The sequence below is a fragment of the Rhododendron vialii genome, chromosome 11a (genome assembly GCF_030253575.1).
Source record: "Rhododendron vialii isolate Sample 1 chromosome 11a, ASM3025357v1".
In the NCBI taxonomy this organism is placed as follows: Eukaryota; Viridiplantae; Streptophyta; class Magnoliopsida; order Ericales; family Ericaceae; genus Rhododendron; species Rhododendron vialii.
Genome location: NC_080567.1, coordinates 39,201,950 through 39,220,621, shown reverse-complemented (window position 1 = coordinate 39,220,621; position 18,672 = coordinate 39,201,950). Strand labels below are relative to the sequence as shown.

At 37.6% G+C, this 18,672-nt stretch overlaps 2 protein-coding genes across 4 annotated transcripts; one reads left to right on the top strand and one right to left on the bottom strand.

Annotated features, from left to right (window-relative positions):
• Nucleotides 1-59: 59 nt before the first annotated feature.
• Nucleotides 60-13,326, bottom strand: LOC131306303 (alpha-1,3-mannosyl-glycoprotein 2-beta-N-acetylglucosaminyltransferase). Of its 3 annotated transcripts, none has more exons than XM_058332455.1 (19): nucleotides 13,026-13,324; nucleotides 11,806-11,856; nucleotides 10,339-10,426; nucleotides 8,017-8,079; nucleotides 6,196-6,230; nucleotides 5,967-6,043; nucleotides 5,829-5,874; nucleotides 5,601-5,663; nucleotides 3,292-3,358; nucleotides 3,141-3,209; nucleotides 2,977-3,046; nucleotides 2,812-2,873; nucleotides 2,287-2,376; nucleotides 2,096-2,190; nucleotides 1,529-1,591; nucleotides 1,362-1,427; nucleotides 1,124-1,294; nucleotides 583-705; nucleotides 60-452 (listed from the first exon to the last, which is right to left on the bottom strand). In XM_058332455.1, the coding sequence occupies exons 1-18, from the start codon at nucleotides 13,092-13,094 to the stop codon at nucleotides 595-597; spliced, it is 1,356 nt and encodes a 451-aa protein (XP_058188438.1). In that variant the 5' UTR covers nucleotides 13,095-13,324; the 3' UTR covers nucleotides 60-452; nucleotides 583-594. The 3 variants fall into 3 exon arrangements, with proteins under 3 accessions (XP_058188438.1, XP_058188440.1, XP_058188439.1); XM_058332456.1 differs by having other exon boundaries at nucleotides 94-452; nucleotides 1,389-1,427; nucleotides 13,026-13,320; XM_058332457.1 differs by lacking the exon at nucleotides 11,806-11,856 and having other exon boundaries at nucleotides 13,026-13,326.
• A 1,295-nt stretch (nucleotides 13,327-14,621) lies between these two features.
• LOC131307665 (amino acid transporter AVT3B) lies at nucleotides 14,622-16,119 on the top strand. Its single transcript, XM_058334295.1, has one exon. The coding sequence runs from the start codon at nucleotides 14,769-14,771 to the stop codon at nucleotides 16,080-16,082; it is 1,314 nt and encodes a 437-aa protein (XP_058190278.1). The 5' UTR covers nucleotides 14,622-14,768; the 3' UTR covers nucleotides 16,083-16,119.
• The last annotated feature ends 2,553 nt before the right edge of the window (nucleotides 16,120-18,672 follow it).

Below are 18,672 nucleotides of genomic sequence, written 5' to 3'. Positions count from 1 at the left end.
GAAAAAAAAGGGAGGTATATCATTGAGAATTAACATCATACAAGCCTGAGTACAAGAGATCTTGAATTGGTAGTATCGAAACTGAAGTATGAGTTGTAGAAATGTTAATTCATGTAATCGAAGAACGAGTAGTCAACAGGAACTAGCGTAGTAATTTCCAAAATCTACAAAAATGTCTCGTATTTATCCAAATCATGCATATTTTCCTTTCGGTATTAACTTCATCTATTACAATACGGTGTTTCATGTGCCAAAATGACAATCCATGCTTGTCAAGGAACTTGAACAATAGCAAATACGGCCAGCTCTGTATCTCGAACCCAACTTGTTATCAAACTTCATTCATGTGTACGACTTTCCTCCGTGTTTTCAGAGCAAAACTGTTTGAATCACATTGAGAAGTTTTTTTTTTCTAACAAAACCTGTCAAATTTTTTTTTTTTTGAATTCAACCTGTCGAATAAGTGCAATGAAATTCATGGTTATCAATTAGCACCATCAACATCTAAAAGAAAAATAAGCATATGTAGGCTCTAGAATATGACCAAGTAAAATTGAGTACGGAAAGCATGGAATCACCAACCTCGATTGTGACTTATTCAATTCCAAGCTGTTGAAGAGATACAGGACCAACAAGGAATACACGTTTGCGGGTTTGGTATCGGAACACAACAACTCCTTTGTATGCTGTTCTTGGCACACCATCCTGGGTTAAAAAGGAAATAATAGGCTCAGCGCAAATCATTTCAAACACAAATGAGAACTGCTTGCAGATCAGGCACACTGCATATCTAGGTGGAAACTTGCACCGAATCACTAACGAGGTACATTAATCTCTGTCCACATGTAACTTCACTCAGTAATTCACCCACAAACACCACATTTCAGAATACTGTTTACAAATTACAGGAGTAGAAAGTTTAAAGTGAAATAGGTGTCATTGGTCATTTTCAAGAGTGTGGAATAGCTGAATGGAGATTCAGTATGAAACATTGCATATAAGAAGAGCAGAAGTAGAAAATTTGAAGCGAAATAGGTGCCATGGTCCCACATCCAATTTAAAACAAACAAACAAATGAAATCACTGGTTGACAGTTAGATAAATGAATGCAGAGTTGAACTACCTTCCATTCTTCAAAAATGCCAAATTGATGTGCAATGCGTTCAAAGTCTTCCTGATCTTTGTACAGGATGCGCAAATCATCATCTATGTTAGATACCTTCAGAACGGCATCAGTTCCATGGATAGGTCTCGCATTCTTAACCATGTCAGCAAAATGTGTGACATACTGGTCCTACAATAAAATAGAAACTGAAAGATGGCAAAAATCCATAAAAAAAAAAAAAAAAAGGAGTTCACACCACGTGATCATTCCATGTATCATATACCTCCATTAGGTAGCTCAGATTCGTAGACTTCCAATCAACCTTTCAGCAGAAGTAAAAAATCATTAATGTGGAAAGCATGTTCACAAACTAATACCAGATCTTTCATTTTAAAGAATGTGAAACAGAAATAATCAACATGCCTTCACATCATTCAGCTTAATCGGCTCAAGATATTGTTTGAAGAATTGGCCAAAACTAGAACCCTGCAAGCACATCACATCAAGGCCAAAAAAGCTAGGTATCATGGAAAACACAGCTAGAGGAAATGATGAATTTTACTTAGTGTCAAATGCCAGAAATATTTTAAGAAGCAACAGAGGAACTGCAAGGAGTGCAAAAATGAAAAACGAATACTTGGACTATATAATGTAAATGGAGGTACCAATCAACAGGGGGAAAAACAAATCTTAACGGATGAAGGGAAATGAGATCAAGGTGGTCTGCGGATGCATGGATGCCATGTGTGCGATTATACAACAACAACAAAATGAACCATGGAGGTGGTGACGAATACACACAAAGATATAGAATAGCAGAAGCATATATGTAAAGGTGTAAGACCAAATTTCCAATTCGAACATTAAGTAAAGGCCTGGATTTTGATAAGCAAGTTATATTCCAAACACGGATGCAATTTTCCATATAATACTCCCAAACACTGATACATTTTCTTCTAAACATTGACGCAGAATGGTAAGGATACGTACATGCTCACCAAAATTATACGTTCTGCACACTTCAGGACGAATAAACTGTCGACCTTTGTGATTCTCTTTCAACCTCAACCAATCATCCCAGTAAGTGATTTTCTTTGTCAAGGAAAATGTTCAAAACAAATGCATAAAGAATACGTGCAATTTCAACCACAAACTTTAACCCAGTAGACTAAAAGGATATGCTTTCGGCCACTTTGGAGATAGTTCACCCCAAGTAGATTTAGACAGCATCCAGCCAAGTCCAGGGAAAAAATCAGAACGGTAAAGCGCATCTGCAGAGTATCATAAAGCATATCAGTGAGTTTTTCAAGTTTACTTTTCAAGAAATAATCAACATAAAATGCAACATTTGTCAATGGGAGTTATGTTCATCAGTCTGCTGGTGTTAAGTATATTAGCTTCAAGATATAAGTCAAGAAACAGATAAGCATAAACAACGAACAATGCCCATAAAATACGCATCGTGCTGAATAGATACCTTAAGGATGAGTGCAACGATTATCTCAGAAAGACTGAGAATTCCAGAGTAACACTGACATGACTCATATTTTGGAGAAAGAGGGTATGGGATAAGCATATAGTTACGTGTTGAAATACAGAGTTGATGAAGAGAAAAGAAATCCAGATGTCCCAGCAACTACAGGACTACTATTTAAGCTATACCTGAAGAATAAATATAAAGCGCTAAAAGTTCAAAATGAACTTACGAGGATCCTGCACAAACTGCTTTTGCCCATTGTCATTCCATGAAGAAACAGCCATAATCGACCTGTTGTGGATTCATGCCAATAGCATACGAGATGATAAATTAAAGGTTGTCGAGCTCTGAATTAGAACTTCAAATACTGAAATGCAGCAAAGGAAGGACTCACTTATCGTTATCAAGGATGGCGGCTGCAGCCTCAAAATAGTCGAAGAAATCAGGGGCAATTTCCATATCATCTGTATTCCATGAAATTCAATTTCAGCAAACTGAAATTCATTCCAATAACGAAAGAGCAACAAAGAAAGATAGCCAAAAACAAGGTAGTTTCACCTTCAAGTATGATAACTCGATCAAAATTATGTTTATTAAACAATTGATCCAGCGCCCATTTGTAATGACCTACAAACACCAGGATCTAAACAAGGTTCAAGGACAATCTTGAAGAAAAACTTACAATGGTTAAGGAAAAGGAAATCCTTACGTGCAATCTTGTAATATGCAATCAATTCCCCAGGCCTCTCGGTTTGCACTTGCTCATAATCCAAGTGCTGCAACCAACTAAAGTTAGAATTCAAGGAAGCCTGATTAACATTATGTTTAGATAACTCTTAAGCCAATTGAAATGTAACTAAGCCCAGTTTCCATTCTGTTAAAGCCAGGTATACAATTACAGATTTCTCAAGGGCCTATATGTTTGGTTTCCTTTTTTCACCAAAGAATCCAATGTCAATTTAGGTCTTCCCCTCCCTCTAGCATTTCCATTAACAATAATCTCTTGCTTTCGTCTACTACTGCAACAAAATGGTCTTCATTGTGACGAAATCACATACTCTCTCAACTTATCTTCAATTGGTGCTACAATTAAAAAATAATGAATTTATGTGTGCTTCACTTAAACTTCCATTAAGAAATATCAGTTGGAAACTTCCAATACCAAACAAAAATCCACATGCATTTAAATATAGCCAGCAACAGGTTCTTAAACACATAAAGGAAACCCCGCCAAACCCAACTTGGTCATACTCTTACTTAAAATGTTACCCTACTCGAAGTAAAAAATCAAAACAACAATGAATCATCCTAATATATCCTCTTTTTTCAAACTAAACTTCTACCTTTACTAAATAAAAGTTGGTCTCAAATGTATTGGATCAACATCCCCCACTCCCCAACTGAAGGATAATTTGGCTCGGACAAATTCAGCGTGCATCAACGTCACCAGAGTGTCTTCTTGCATTGCACTCCAACCACAACCCACTAGCGAATACATGAATGCAAGCAATGTTATGCATGCCATATTTACTGAAGATCAATGGTCACCTCGATAAATTTGGTTATCTGGAAAATTTTCCACACGACTTGCTGATTTTAGAGTCCCCTTTAAAATCAAAGCTAGCACTTTGACAATTCCCTCCACCAACCTGGGCACAAAAACTAAATAAAGCTTAGCAATTGATGGCTCTTTAAGTAAGGTGGCTATGACAGCTCTCTGGGAAGATAGTACGCACTGAGATGACCAGAGGCTACCAGAGATGGAGGGAAATCTAAAGCAATCTTAGGATAGAGAGGGAGAGAGGCATAGGAGAGTCTTTCACTCATCCTGATGGAGAGGTCAGTGGGAGGAGATCCTTGTGTATGCACTGAGAACCCATTGTGCAAGGTGGTCCAATTGTGGTACCAACTCAACTGTATCATCGCCCTAAGCCAAAGGAAATGTTGTTCAATCCTCTTGCTTCGACAACCTGAGTTTCTCACCTACCAATTCTGCAATGGGTCAGTAAGATAAGTGCCCTGGGCAATGACTGGAAAGAAGGAGTAGCATTGTTAGGTTATACATTTTTTCGAGGAATCACTTCTTGGTCAAAGTCACTCTCGCTTTAAGATGGACCATGCCATGACACCCTCTGTCAACTCTAGCGTCCAACTCATGTCCTTAGGTGATCTCAAACAGAGATCCTACTGTTCCTTGCCACGGTTGTGCTGGTGAAAGTCAATGGGATGTAGCTCGGCAGCGCTGCATGCGTGAACCACAAGAAGTCAGGCAGATGCTCTACCTATGGTAAGGGTTAGGGGAGATGTCAGACTTATGTGAGTGGTCTACACTGGGTTCTAAATCGGGGCATTCAGACACATAAAGGTATCAGTGATACGGCCTCATATGGGCTGACATGAACACTCAATACATAGGTAAATAATGGTATTAGAGGTCCAAAATCCTGTCATGTAATGGGTGATAAGTGGCACGATACATAACAACCAATAAGTGATACGATACATAAGGGCCGGTATTTAAAGCCCTGAGTCTACATGCCCACAAAGGGCCCGAGTGGCCAACACCTAGCTCACAGTGTGGGGCTGCATGGTTGTGCATACACGAGCTAAACCAAAAGTCCCCGGAAGTATACCATATGTCTGAACATCCTATGTTATGCACTTTTATCGATCACAACTGCTAGGAAGATATCACTTTCCAAATCACAATCTAAATTGCTCATCAAACTAGAAAGCTACTTCATAGAGAATAGTCAATCAGAAGAGAATCTTTTCTTTTTTGTACACATACAAATAGAAAGTTGATCAAGAAGAGAAAAATAAGTTACTCACACTCCAACAGGTAAGAAATTGCATTCATGATCAAACTTCAAACTGGAACATATTGGATTAGAAAATAATGAAAATGGCTTCTGAATCTGATGGCATTGACTTAATAGACAGAAACATAGGGCAATAAAAATTTGCAAAACCATGCTACTTGACATCAGCATGCCGTGCTGAATATTAAAAACTTACCTGCATGTAGGTTAGCTGATTGTAACTCAAAGCCTTGCTTTTGACATCAGGATCTTCTCCATCCTACATAAAGTTACAAGCAAAAATCCCTATCATAAGAAAAATAATAATATGAGGCTTTAGTTGCCTTGTGCCCTTGTCCATCTTGATTTGAGCCCAAAGAGTAACATTTATACAAACTAAACAACTCCAACCTAGTGTTAAACAAATTCCTACGACTATAGGTACCTGGGATACAAAAAGGGGGTACTTTGAAGCAACAGAACGTTGGTATCTAGATAACATGAAGAATTTGATACGAGTGAGTCAGCTGAAGTGTGCTCAACTTAATCAGAAGTAGTACAATATATCCATAATGAGACATACTTTAGGATAGATTTAACGGTCTTTTCCAGATAGTCAGCACGATTGCAAGCCATAACCACGACTGCTGCCACTGGAACCTTATGATTCAGCAAAGAGAATGCATGGATGATTAGATATGATGACTTCTCAATTTGGGGGTGGAGAGAGAGAGAGAGAGAGAGGATTAGATATGATGACTTCTCTGGGGGTGGAGAGAGAGAGAGAGAGAAAACCACCAATCTATCCAAACCTGTTCTTTGTCAGTTCTTTTCTCAAGGCCTTTCCCTGCACATGAAAGCTTAGTAACTGTCATGTCATACTTACACAAAACAACACAGATACAAATGCAAGGAACTACTGCATCAGGCTGATATTCTGACATGTTTCAAATGTGTCGACTAACTACACCTAAAATTGTGACTTATTCCTCCGAGCAACTTGTATCAAGAATGGTGCAAAAGGGAAAAAAAGCCCAATATTGTGTATCAAGTTATTCACCAACCTCCCTCGCCTTCAAACACATCTGGCACGTGGAAATGCTAACATCCAAACATAGAGAGAAATAGAAAGCTAAGGGGATAAGCATGCAAGCAGAGAGACTTGAACCTAAGACCTCCTAAAAAATCAAAGCTCTAATTCCATGTTTATGTCACCAATTGTCTCAAAAGCTTAAGTTGTTAGAAAATGGGCCCAAGAATGTACAGTTGTATGCGAAGCTATTCAGCAAGTATAACTGCAAATAACCACGTATACACTCACTCAATGCATACTAGGTGGTCCATGAGTCCTATGACAGTGCAGAAAAAAATTCGTACACAGGGTGAAGGGAAGATGGCAGAATTAAAAAGATGTCTCGTTTAACAAGACAGACTAGACAAACTTTAGTAGAATGAAAATGCAAAGTGGTGAGAGTTTAACAAGAGCAACCTATGACTAGTCCAGCAGTCAGGTTTACACCTATGTCGTTCAAAAAGAAAAACACAGATAAAGGTGTCACCATTACAATTTCCAAGAAAAATCACCTAAAAGGATACTCTCTCTCTCTCTCCCTGGTTGCCTTTACCACCTACCTAACATGTAAATTGGGATGAAGAGACGGTTCAAAGTTGCATGCTATTAGGTGTGAACCCTTTAAGTTCAGGCATAAAGCACCTTAAAAGATGTCTCGCATACTTATTCTCCAGAAACAGATTTATCACATAAAAGGACAAATAGTGGAACTTATGAATCCAATTGATCAAATCCAACCCACATTGTAAAGAACTATGTTTTTTCCAGCCAAAATAACAACCGATTATTCATGGATACAAGTTATTTTTCATTTAAGCATCCTTGAAAATGTATGTCAACATACCTCGTTAATTGAAAAAGAAAACCGGTAAAAAATCAAATCAGCCTTGGTGGTTCTTATTAAACCCTCTAATAACGTAATGAAAAGTAAATTATGCATGGGCATCAGTGATTGTCACACTACTCAATTCCAGAAGATGTATTCTAGCACTTATATGACAAAAAGGGGTAAAATGGGATTCGGAATCTGTCAGATCGGACAGTTCCAACTTTCCAGAGTCAACATGGCTTTGTTCACATGGGATTCTCAAAACCACCCCCTCTCTCAGCACCGTTTCCAATAAGTTTTCTCTCCACTCTCTCTCTCTCTCTCTCTCTCTCCACTAATTACCCCAAAAACCTCCCTCAAAAACTTTACCAAACAACCTCCATATGTCTACAATGCAAACTGAATAGTGAAGCAAATCGTGAATTGAGAGATTCATTATCGATTGAGTGTCCGACAAGAGACTAACTGATGGATACGCAACAATGTTTGCATGAATCTTGAAGCAAACTATGAATCTTGAAGCAAACTGTGAATCAAAATGTGAATGTGGAATTATGATGAATGTGGAAAAAGACTACATGAGAAACATGACAAAGGAAAATGACACCTATCACATTTTGAACTAAGATGTATTGCAAAAAAAATATGTTCTAGGAACACTATATGCAAAGAGGAAGAACTACACCAAAAGCATAGAAAGGTAGAAAGATGCCTTTATTAATAAGAACATACTTTGAAGGTCTTCAATAAGAGCTCTCAATTGTCTGCACTCATGGTCTTGAAGCTTCCTTTTCTCTGGAATTACAATAGGGTCTTAGATATAGAGGCCAGGTAAGTAGTGGATGTCTCAACTATTTCTCAACTAATAAAAAGAAGCACCATATGAAATCTAGAAGTGCAGATCAAGTTGAACGGGTCTGTATTGCTAATTTACCCATTGTGCAAAAAGATAAATGGAACAAAGAAGGTAGACAAGCAAGACAGAAATGAGTTTCAATGTAAAAGCCATGCAATTGGTTTTTAAGTAATTGGTACAACGTAGAAGCAAGATTATCAAATGAGTAACCACTGGCAAAGTCGATACATAAGAATACCTGTTTTAAGAAACTTCCTGCAATAAACACAACTGATGGCGGTTTCAAGGAGTGGACAGGATGGCTGCATAGTCCATCATACTCCAATGTTTCTTTTGCAACTTAAATTTGTTATATGAATGATTCACATAAATGTGGCCCATCAGTTGTAGTGAAAATTACCACTTGCCAAACTCAATATCCCGATATATTCATTACTAGGTATATAGAAAAGCATAAATTCTCCCACACTTGGTGATAACAATATCTCGATCAAATCAAATATTGAGCTCAATGAAATCTCCCTTAGATTTTCTTGCAAGACCTTTGTGCCCTGTGCATTACTTATGTCGATATATACACATAGACATCTCTAAAGTACGTTGAAGGTAATATATGTACCATCACATAATTTTGGCACCCAGAAAGTGTACAATAATCCAAACCTATGAAGAACCAATGCAGTAACCATGTTTCTCAACCTATGTGGCATAGATACTTCTGCAAGGAAGTTGTTGAATCTGTACCGTAACTGACACACTAATACTCATCCGATACTCACACATACGTATCTGATACTTCTCATGTATAGCGAAACTTGAAATTTTAAGAAGTATGGGATACTCTAAGTTACACATCGAAACATTTATGTAATTGAGATCCTAACATTTGTACTGTTAAAGCATCCAACTCAAAACCAATTGACAATGAGTGGAGAGGCTGTCCAGGCTAATATACTGGTGTTTTGGAGGAAATAATTAACAAATGTGGAACAGTCTCTAACACACCCCGCACATGTGGCATTTGACTCGCACGTGGAAAGATAAACAAAGAATCCATAACATAGGGATCATAGCAAAACAAGGTTCACAAGGGCACATATAACGGGGGGAATCAATCAAGAGAGTCTTGTCTAGAAGTCTCTGAAAGCTTAATCTGAAACCATGTTAAAGCATACAAAACCAATTGGCATTGTGTGGAGAGACCGCCATGCTCATATACAAGTTTTTTAGAGGTGATACTTAACCAATGTGAAACAAGCTCTAACATGTACCACAAAGTAAGAGTATAAAGGTATGAATATTAAATAAACAATTGTCCAATTAAAAGATTAGTTTTCAGATATTATGGTTAATTTCTATTCAAGAATAGAATACGATTTTGAAGTAATATCCTATTGTTTCATAATTTTTTGAATTGATGAATCCTGATTGTCACATGTCTATCTATACCCCATTGTCTGACTAATGGCTATTAAATTCAATCAAAATTCCTAAATCAATTCATCACTATTCGTCAACCTAGGCATATTGTGTAACATCATCCCAAAAAAACTATAATACCACTTTTCTATAAATGTATCTTGGTCATATCTGTATTCTACTTTTTTAGATTTTTGCATATCGGCATATCTGTATTGTGTCATGTTTTATCTCACATTTAAAGCGATACTTCATAGTTCTCCACTAAATCTATTCCATTCACTTTCACATCATTAGTGTTTTATGTAGGGTATCTCTAGAAAAACATCCTTTGTCCCACAATCACAAATTATTTAGTGAACTCACATTCACATAAAAAGCATTTAACATTCACGATAACCTCTTTATGCCCGCTTTAAGAAGTGCTCATAACATAACCGTTTAGTATTTTTGGAAAACTAAAGAAATTTATGTTGTTACTTTTTGCAGTGGACATGAATTTTGAGAAATCCGAAATTTGAAAGATGGACGAAACAAATAGGATGGTGGATGTGTGAAAAGGTTAATTTTGTAATAAGGAGTCTTAATTTCAAGTCAAAGTATTGGCTAGGTCCTGCTTATCAATATTCAATACCCACTTCAAGATGTATAATGTATTGTAGAGAAAAACATGCTTACTTAGAAGGAGATCCATATTGCCTTTTTTAGAGCTCTTTCCTTCAGGTGGAAGCAAGATATTGAATCAGAGAGTTAGACTACAAAAGCATACCCAAATATACCTTCTAAGTCTAGAATCCTCCCTCGCTGCATGCTTATTTGATCAATTAGTAACCGCATTTGACTTGTACAGTGGTTTTCTGATTCTATCTGTCATTAACATAAATAAGTTATCTGTAAATGACATGACAACTTGCATGCCTGCAAATGATGATTTGCCAGATTAACAGATTCCAAGACACCTAGAAGCTGTCAGCGAAAAAAGGAACAAAAAGTAATCACTAGATATCTCAAACAAATGCACTGTAACTTTGCTTCATAAGAAGCTAACGTACGGACTTAAGATGGTTTGCGTGGAAATGAGGACAAGAATTCATAAGCAGCCGAGGGCCAGCCATGCTGATCTTAGACCTAAGCCAAATCACAAACTCACCTCCTCTTTTGTAAGTTGTGGTTCTGTAGTTTAGAACAGTTTTCATCTTACATGTCATGATACATATCTTTCGATTCGATACGTTCAGAGATAAAATCGATACATACCTCTAAACATATCTTGTGTCTAAATCTCACAACACACATATGTTACAAGACGTATCTTCCTATTCGGTATGTTTAGAGGTAAAACTGATACATATCTTATGCTCAAGTAACTCTTTTCTGCGATACCCATAAAATGCATTATGCATGACTCAATACACGGCACCATACTCATATTTAATCTTATCAAAGAATCTTATGCTACGCGATAAAAATCCCAATACAATTCGTAAAATAAGAAAAAGTCTGAAAATGATGCACGACAGGTATCCTGGTTTGACAACCTTGGTTCAGACAAGTTTGTCTTTTTTTCTCTATGGACTTTGAATAAGCAACTTCAGAAAGAATGATATTTTTCCGGACGTACTGGTATTTACTAGCTTTTGGGAAACACGACCTATACCATCTAGGGCTCCTGGACAAGAATTATGCACTACTAGGCCTTTTGGAAAATGTAGTCATGTACAGTACTAAGATTACTCCATCCATGCTCTTTTTTGCAACGTATACTGATATTGCCATTCATTTAGTCTAGTCGACTAGGACTATTTATCTTGATGATACACAAAACTAATAACCATCTTCTTACTACACAAACACCTAAAGCACTAACCTAATATCGAAGTCACACATGGATGACAACATAATCTTGTATGCAAACAACAGTACAACCAAGATAAATTCAACAAGGAAATGGAGTTGCAAAAGCAAAACCAAACCTAGTTCGGACAATGAGAAATGCAGCACCCTTCAGTTTGTAAAGGGGTACTAATGACAATGTCGTACTAAACCAAGCAAGGAGCCAAGGAATATAAAAGCAATAAAATTTGCTGGTAAATTCAAGTTGTAGCGAGTTTTTTGAATGATATGAAACTAGTGATAAGAGATCTATAACAACATCATAAATATATCCAATATCTATTCTCATGCAATTGAAAGTGTTAATGGTCAACGCAAAATGCTGTGCTTGAAGTGTAATTGGCAATACGTACTGCAGCAGCAAGCCGATCAGCGTATTCTGATTGTGTAGCAAAAAGCCGCATCTGAAGAAGAAGTGTAGGAATAAAGGAAGAGTGAAAAAACAAGTTGCAATGCTCAGCAATAACAGCCAAAAATGTAATTGATTCCTTTAATTCAAGAAAATAAGACTTTAGGCAAAGGGGGAAAAACACATTTACTTAGCTTATGCACAATGAAACAATCTCACACAACTACACAAGTGAATTATGCAAACATAAAGTACAAACCAACAAGTCATGCTATCAAGGGCGGCTCCAAGATTTTAGTTTAGTGGTTACAAAAATGTAAAGAAAATTTGTGGATAGCTCTACATAAAATAAACAAATTTATTGTGGTCGAAAATTTATTGGGCCTAGTTTATTTTGTTTTGTTGAGCAATATTATCAACTTACTCACAAAATTAAGTAGATTTAAATTACTTTGGCTATGGAAGAATTATTTAGTGCCGACAATACAAACCAGAAATTTAATTATATGAAAAAAATACAAAATTTTAGTGCATTTTTTAAATCCAGGGGGTTCGGTTGGACCCCCTAAACATATGGTGGAGCTGCCCTTGCATGCTATCAGGAATATGCAACAATGATATGGCGAATAATATTGAATTGCAAGGACCATGGACTAAATTTGATAATGGAAAATGGGAAGCTATAAGTCTGCAAGGACCATGTTGGAACATGTCGGGATAAAATGAAGTGTTGTGCATCATTCTGAATCCACACAAAAATTATGAATGGGACTAAGTCAGATACTCCAGAGAAATGCATAGTAAGATTCGCAAGCCGTGTAAAGCTGCATTCTTTAGAAGGGAGTAGCGTATGGCCAGAATATCGAACCAACTCCAACTCCAAGGTGTGAATTCAATTGCTCCCAAACGCAAAAATAATTTCATTCAAATCTTGAATAGACAACCCAAATTTGTCTTGGCTTTTCTATCTCTGCTACATACTCCAGTTGACTATTTTTTAGGATGTTTACGCAAGCGATCACCAATCACCACTCCATGGTACATAATTTTGAGTATGATAAACAGATTCAATTTATATGTATGCATCTCACAAAACGACACACCTGTAGGAGTTTGTATTATACTACTAGGGCTTTAAACCACCTAAAAGGAGAAGAATAAAAGCAATCAAACGGGATGAAAGAAAGAAAGCAGAAGAAGAAGAAGAAGAAGAAGACGTGTGACCTGGATGTAGATGAATGCAACCGCCGCAACGAGAAGAAGGTATCGGAAATCGCATGACCATTTGACCATTTTGTTTTTTCTACTGGTTGAGTGTGGATCGAAAGTTTCAAAGGATGATAGTATCAAGATTTTGTTATATACTTATGTTGTGGAGTGCAACCGGCTTGGGTTAATTTCAACGGAGACTGATCGCGCCGATTGAGTCCGCAATCTCATACAAGTACTAGTCTTGTGTTTTCGACGACTTCACGCTAAGAATAAACACTTCCCTCCCAAGTCTTCAATTGACCAGACCCGAGTACCATCTCTGGAAAGGATGGGTGAAATTTTGTTCACATTCTTTAAAAAAAGAGAGGTGAAAATGATCTTTTTTTTATTGGTTAAAATGGTTTGGATCACACCACAAAGTGATGTCATGCTTATCATGCAATATATTTTTTGGTAAGCATATATTATTTTGTGGTGAGATTCACATCATTTCAACACCAATAAGAAGGAGGGTATAGTGAACAAAACTCAACTCCTGAGGATCCATTCAAATTTTTTTTTTAAATTATTGAACTACTCTTACCATTCGTGTGAGATCCCGAAAGGACCCTATATTCCCATCACTATACCTCACCGATATACTCATGGTTGGTACGTATAGCAGATTAGCAGGACTATAGGAAACACCTAAAGCATTACTCTTGGTTTGTCAAATCTTTTTAGAAGCAAATATCGATTGTGGTTAATTGCGAATTTATATCATGTTTCATGTAATTCAAATAAGGTTATTATTAAATTGCTTGTAAAAAAAATGCTAAAAAAGAGCTCATACAACTTTTGTTAAAGTTGAAAAATGTATAAAAGTTTATAAAACAATGTGTTAAAAATGTAGTGGAGTTGGTGCTTTTTGTCATTTTATTTAGCTTAATGGAAATTTAGTGAGCTTTCAATAGCAAGACCCATAAAAAAACACGTTTAATTATGGGATCCGGACTCTGTGTATGTGTGTGTGTATATATATACATACATTTTGGTATAGTTGTTTGGAGTACTCCTAACAAAGTGTCCCGATCCGAATGAGATTACACGTAAAGAGCATACAAAAGAGTTAGTGGCGTTGGAGAACATAAATTGACATTGCTTGGTTACGGAATGAAATGTTACTTTTAATATACACATGTATTCTTTAAGGAATAGTTTATATATTTTTATTTAACTTTGAAACTGCGCAGAACGTGGACAACAAAAGCCGGACTGAAGGCCAAAATCGGAATGGTTCTTAATAGTATAACTTAGGTTAGCTCCATGCGTTAATTTTTTTCTAAATTGATAAAACTCCTTTTATTTAAAGTACAGTATTTGATTGATCATGAGAAGATGTTTCTTTAATTTCCACGAAAAAAATATGTTGGCAGAATATCCAAACAAACGAAACGAAGAGCAAAAGAAGAGGTCAATATGTATGCGGAAAAGAGAAATACATGCAAAAACCAATGCCACAAAAATGGGTGTTTACTCCTAATAACGAAGTTTGGTTACAGGGGGAGATTGAGCTTAAATGAACACGGGCTGGGCAAAGCAAATTACCACATTAAGCATCTTTTAGTACTACTAGTACTATTAATTTTAGTTTTCCATTACGACGTCCCTCCTGCAAATTTGAACTCCTATTATTTCGCGGCTCCTCCTATATCTATCTACTGAGTACTAATATCAGAATCAAAGATCAATTCGGAGGGGAGGGGAGGGGAGGAGATGACGGGATTAATGAACAACAAAAAATCGGCTTCTACATCCTCAGATGGCGGTATCATCCCAACAGAAGACACCCCTCTTCTTCTACAGGGAAAGTCTCCCAAACAACAACCGCCACCGCCTCTTTCCTCTCAATCAAAAGCATTCGCCAATGTCTTCATCGCCATCGTGGGCGCCGGCGTTTTGGGCCTCCCCTACACCTTCATGAAATGCGGATGGTTCACCTCTCTCCTCATGATCTCCGCCGTCGCCGCCCTAACCTGCCATTGCATGATGCTCCTCATCCACACCCGCAAAAAACTCGAGGACTCTTCTTCAAACATCACCATCACCTCCTTCGGTGACCTGGGTTTTGCCGTTTGTGGCCCCATTGGCAGATTCACCGTCGATTTCATGGTCGTCCTCTCCCAAACTGGATTCTGCATAGGCTACCTCATTTTCATCGGTAACACCTTAGCCTCTCTCTTCAATTCATCACCCAATGTAAGACTCTCCCCCAAAATATGGGGATTCACTGCCAAAAGCTTTTACATTTGGGGTGTTTTCCCATTCCAATTAGGGTTAAATGCAATCCCGAGTTTGACCCTTTTAGCCCCCCTGAGTATATTTGCTGACATTGTCGACGTGGGGGCAATGGGGATTGTGATGGTTGAGGAGGTGTTGACGGTTGTGAAGCAAAGGCCAGCTGTTGAGGCCTTCACGGGTTTCTCTGCTTTCTTTTATGGTTTGGGAGTGGCTGTGTTCTCGTTCGAAGGGGTTGGCTTAGTTTTACCGCTAGAATCAGAGATGAAGGACAAGAAGAAATTTGGAAAAACATTGGGATTGACCATGTTGTTCATTGCAGTGTTGTATGGATCATTTGGAGCACTGGGTTACTTTGCTTTCGGTGACGACACAAGAGATATAATCACGGGTAACTTGGGAAAAGGATTGCTCAGTACTTTGGTTCAACTGGGCCTCTGTATAAATTTGTTCTTCACCCTCCCGTTGATGATGAACCCAGTTTATGAGGTGATGGAGAGAAGGTATTGGGATGGGAGGTATTGCTTGTGGATGAGATGGATGCTGGTTTTGGTGATCAGTTTTGTGGCTCTTTCTGTCCCCAATTTCGCTGATTTCATGTCGCTGGTGGGGAGTAGCATATGTTGTGCATTAGGTTTTGTTTTGCCTGCTTTGTTCCATTTTCTTGCATTCAAGAATGAGATGGGGTGGAAAGGACTCTATTTGGACATGGGCATTATTATTCTTGGAGCTGTTCTTGGGGCTACAGGTACTTGGTCTTCCTTATTAGAAATTGTCTCCGTGAAGGTATGATTTTGAGATTCAATACAGGTGGGTTGTCATGGTCCAATGTGGAGTATTCTTTAATTCATTGTTGTTATTTGTAAATGAATTGGAGAAAAATAAATTCTTTCTTAGCTTTTCAATGGCCTTCTCAGGTTTCTATTGTGTATGCTGAATTTAAAGATGATGCGTTAAAGTAATACTCGTGGTTTTCCACCATGTTGTGAAAGTAGGATTTCCCTAAGAATGGACATTGGCATATACTTTGCCCTATCTCATAGCATGAAATGATGGAAGTAGGAAATGTCTATTATTTTACGGAAAGGCGGGAACACATTTTAATTACGACATAATTGAAGAAGTATTATCAATATATGATCAGCATTTAAAGTGCATCAAACCATAGTAGGTAGTGCTATCTTTATGATTGTACTACTTAAGTGCTCGTTTGGATGCGGGATAAGGATTAGGGATATTATTTATGAAGGGGATAAAATAGTAGGGGGTATTGGTTAATAAGGGATGACCCACATTGATGTGATGTTTATGGAGGGGGGATTAAATAGTAGTTAGTTTAGATGAGGTATTAAAAATGGGGGGATAAAATAGTACTTGGTTTGGATGAGGGATAAAATGGGGGGATAAGGTTGTTTTGTAGTTGAAATGGAGGATGGGGTATTATTTCGGCCTTATCCGGGGGTATTAACTAATAACACCCCAAAATCCACCCATAAATAATCCCCCCGCAGGGTGTATTAGTCGGTACAAGAGAATAGGGGGGAAACCTAATACTCCTGCGTTTTTGGGTTGCCAAACCAGGTTGTAAACCTGAGCCCACAGTCTTAAGGGGGGGGAAAACTAATACCCCTACTCAATACCCCATCCAAATGAGAGTATATAACTTTAGGAGGGGGAAAACTAATAACCCTTCTCAATACCCCATCCAAATGAGAGTACATAACTAATGATACGTAGGGGAATGCATGAAATTTTATTCTAGGAGTGGTGGTGGTGGTCATTGTGATGGTGTGTCTATGTGGTGCAATAGTTCATCTTCACCATGAGATGCACATATGTGTAGAGTCATTCGTTGATGCTTGTGGAGATTTGACACCATAGTTTCAATGCGAGGAAGACACAAACGATCACCGCGATGTGCCAGCTGTCTTGGTCAATAGTTTCTTTGTGTGAAGCAAACCTTCATATTCATGTGGAATAAGAACGAGTTTGTGACAATTCTAAGTGTTGTTCTGTAGATAGTAGATACCTATTCAATAGCCTCTTGATTTTCTAATTAGTAATGTCAATATGTTATACTTGAAGGGTCCTGCAGTAGGAATGATCTTTTAGTCCTGGTTGTCCACTGTACTGCCAAAATATGACAACTGTAGGTATCAGTATAACATGCATTTGGTTCCATCACGTAGCATGAACAAAGTATGGTAGAAACATAAAACAGAAAAAAGTTGGCACGACTAAGATCTGAAAATTGAAATAGCTGATAAAACAGTGGAAACATGCAAATGACATTTATAACAAAGAATGAATTGAATTGATGCACATTGGAACACATTTGGCGCCTACTTTATATTTGATGTTTGTGGAGATTCGACGCCATAGTTTCCAAGAGGGTGAAAAGTGAAAACTGAAGCCATTCCTGTTGGCATGAAGAAAGGTTAACATGCATTAAGCAATTTAGGTTCTTGGTCAGTAGTTTCTCTAGATATGCCAATGAAGAGGAACAGCAAATGATGATTCTTGTTATGGCTTAAATAGAAGGGAGGGCTGCAAGCTGCAGTCTTTTCTATTTTCTCATGCTGAAAACTAATTGACATCTATATGGTGAGGCCTTTCAATCCCAAACTTTATCCACTTGACGTAGGAACTTTTGGATTAATGGCTAGGGTCCCAATTATCAGCTGTCATTTTAGGTAGAGAGATCAGAAATTTGGAGGACAAATCTTTAATTTGTTTCGCTCTTGGAGGAAAGAGACTAAGAGAGAGAGAAGACTAAGCCAATGATTGACAGAAAGGCGTGAACACATTTTAATTACAACACAATAGAAACAATATTGTCTATATGAGCAGCTTTTAAAGTGCATCAATATATTATTACGGACTATCCTGATTGTACTACTTAAGAGTACAGAACTAATGATGCATGTGGAAATGCATGAAATTTTCTTCTTGGTGTGGTGGTGGAGGGGGTGGTCTCTGTGAGTTTATGTGTGGTGCAATAGTTTCTCTTCCCTACAAGACGCAAATACGTGTAGAGTCCTATGTTGATGCTTTTGGGGATTTGAAGCCATAGTTTCAATGTGAGGAAGACACAAACAATCACCATGAGTTGACCTGCTATCTTGGTCAATAGTTTTTTTTGTGAAGCTATCCTTCTTATTCGTGTTGAATTTGAACAAGTTTAGTGAGAATTCTAAGTGAATGTTTGTGAGTACCTATTCAAATGAATCAACAGCCATCTGAGTTTCTGATTTGTAATGTTATACTTGAAGGATACTGCATTAGGAATTATCTTTTTGCCTATATTTATATGGCTGTCCACTATACTGGCAAGATATGATGATCATAAGTATCAGTAAAACATACATTTTGTTCCGTGACA

Excerpts from the sequence above, each read along its gene's own strand:
- LOC131307665 (XM_058334295.1), top strand. The coding sequence starts at position 14,769 with ATGACGGGATTAATGAACAACAAAAAATCGGCTTCTACATCCTCAGAT.
- LOC131306303 (XM_058332455.1), bottom strand. The coding sequence starts at position 13,094 with ATGGTCAAATGGTCATGCGATTTCCGATACCTTCTTCTCGTTGCGGCG. Across the intron at positions 3,047-3,140 it reads TCGAGTTATCATACTTGAAG|ATGATATGGAAATTGCCCCT; the intron begins GTGAAACTACCT and ends CATGGAATACAG. Across the intron at positions 2,377-2,811 it reads GCAGTTTGTGCAGGATCCTC|ATGCGCTTTACCGTTCTGAT; the intron begins GTAAGTTCATTT and ends GATACTCTGCAG.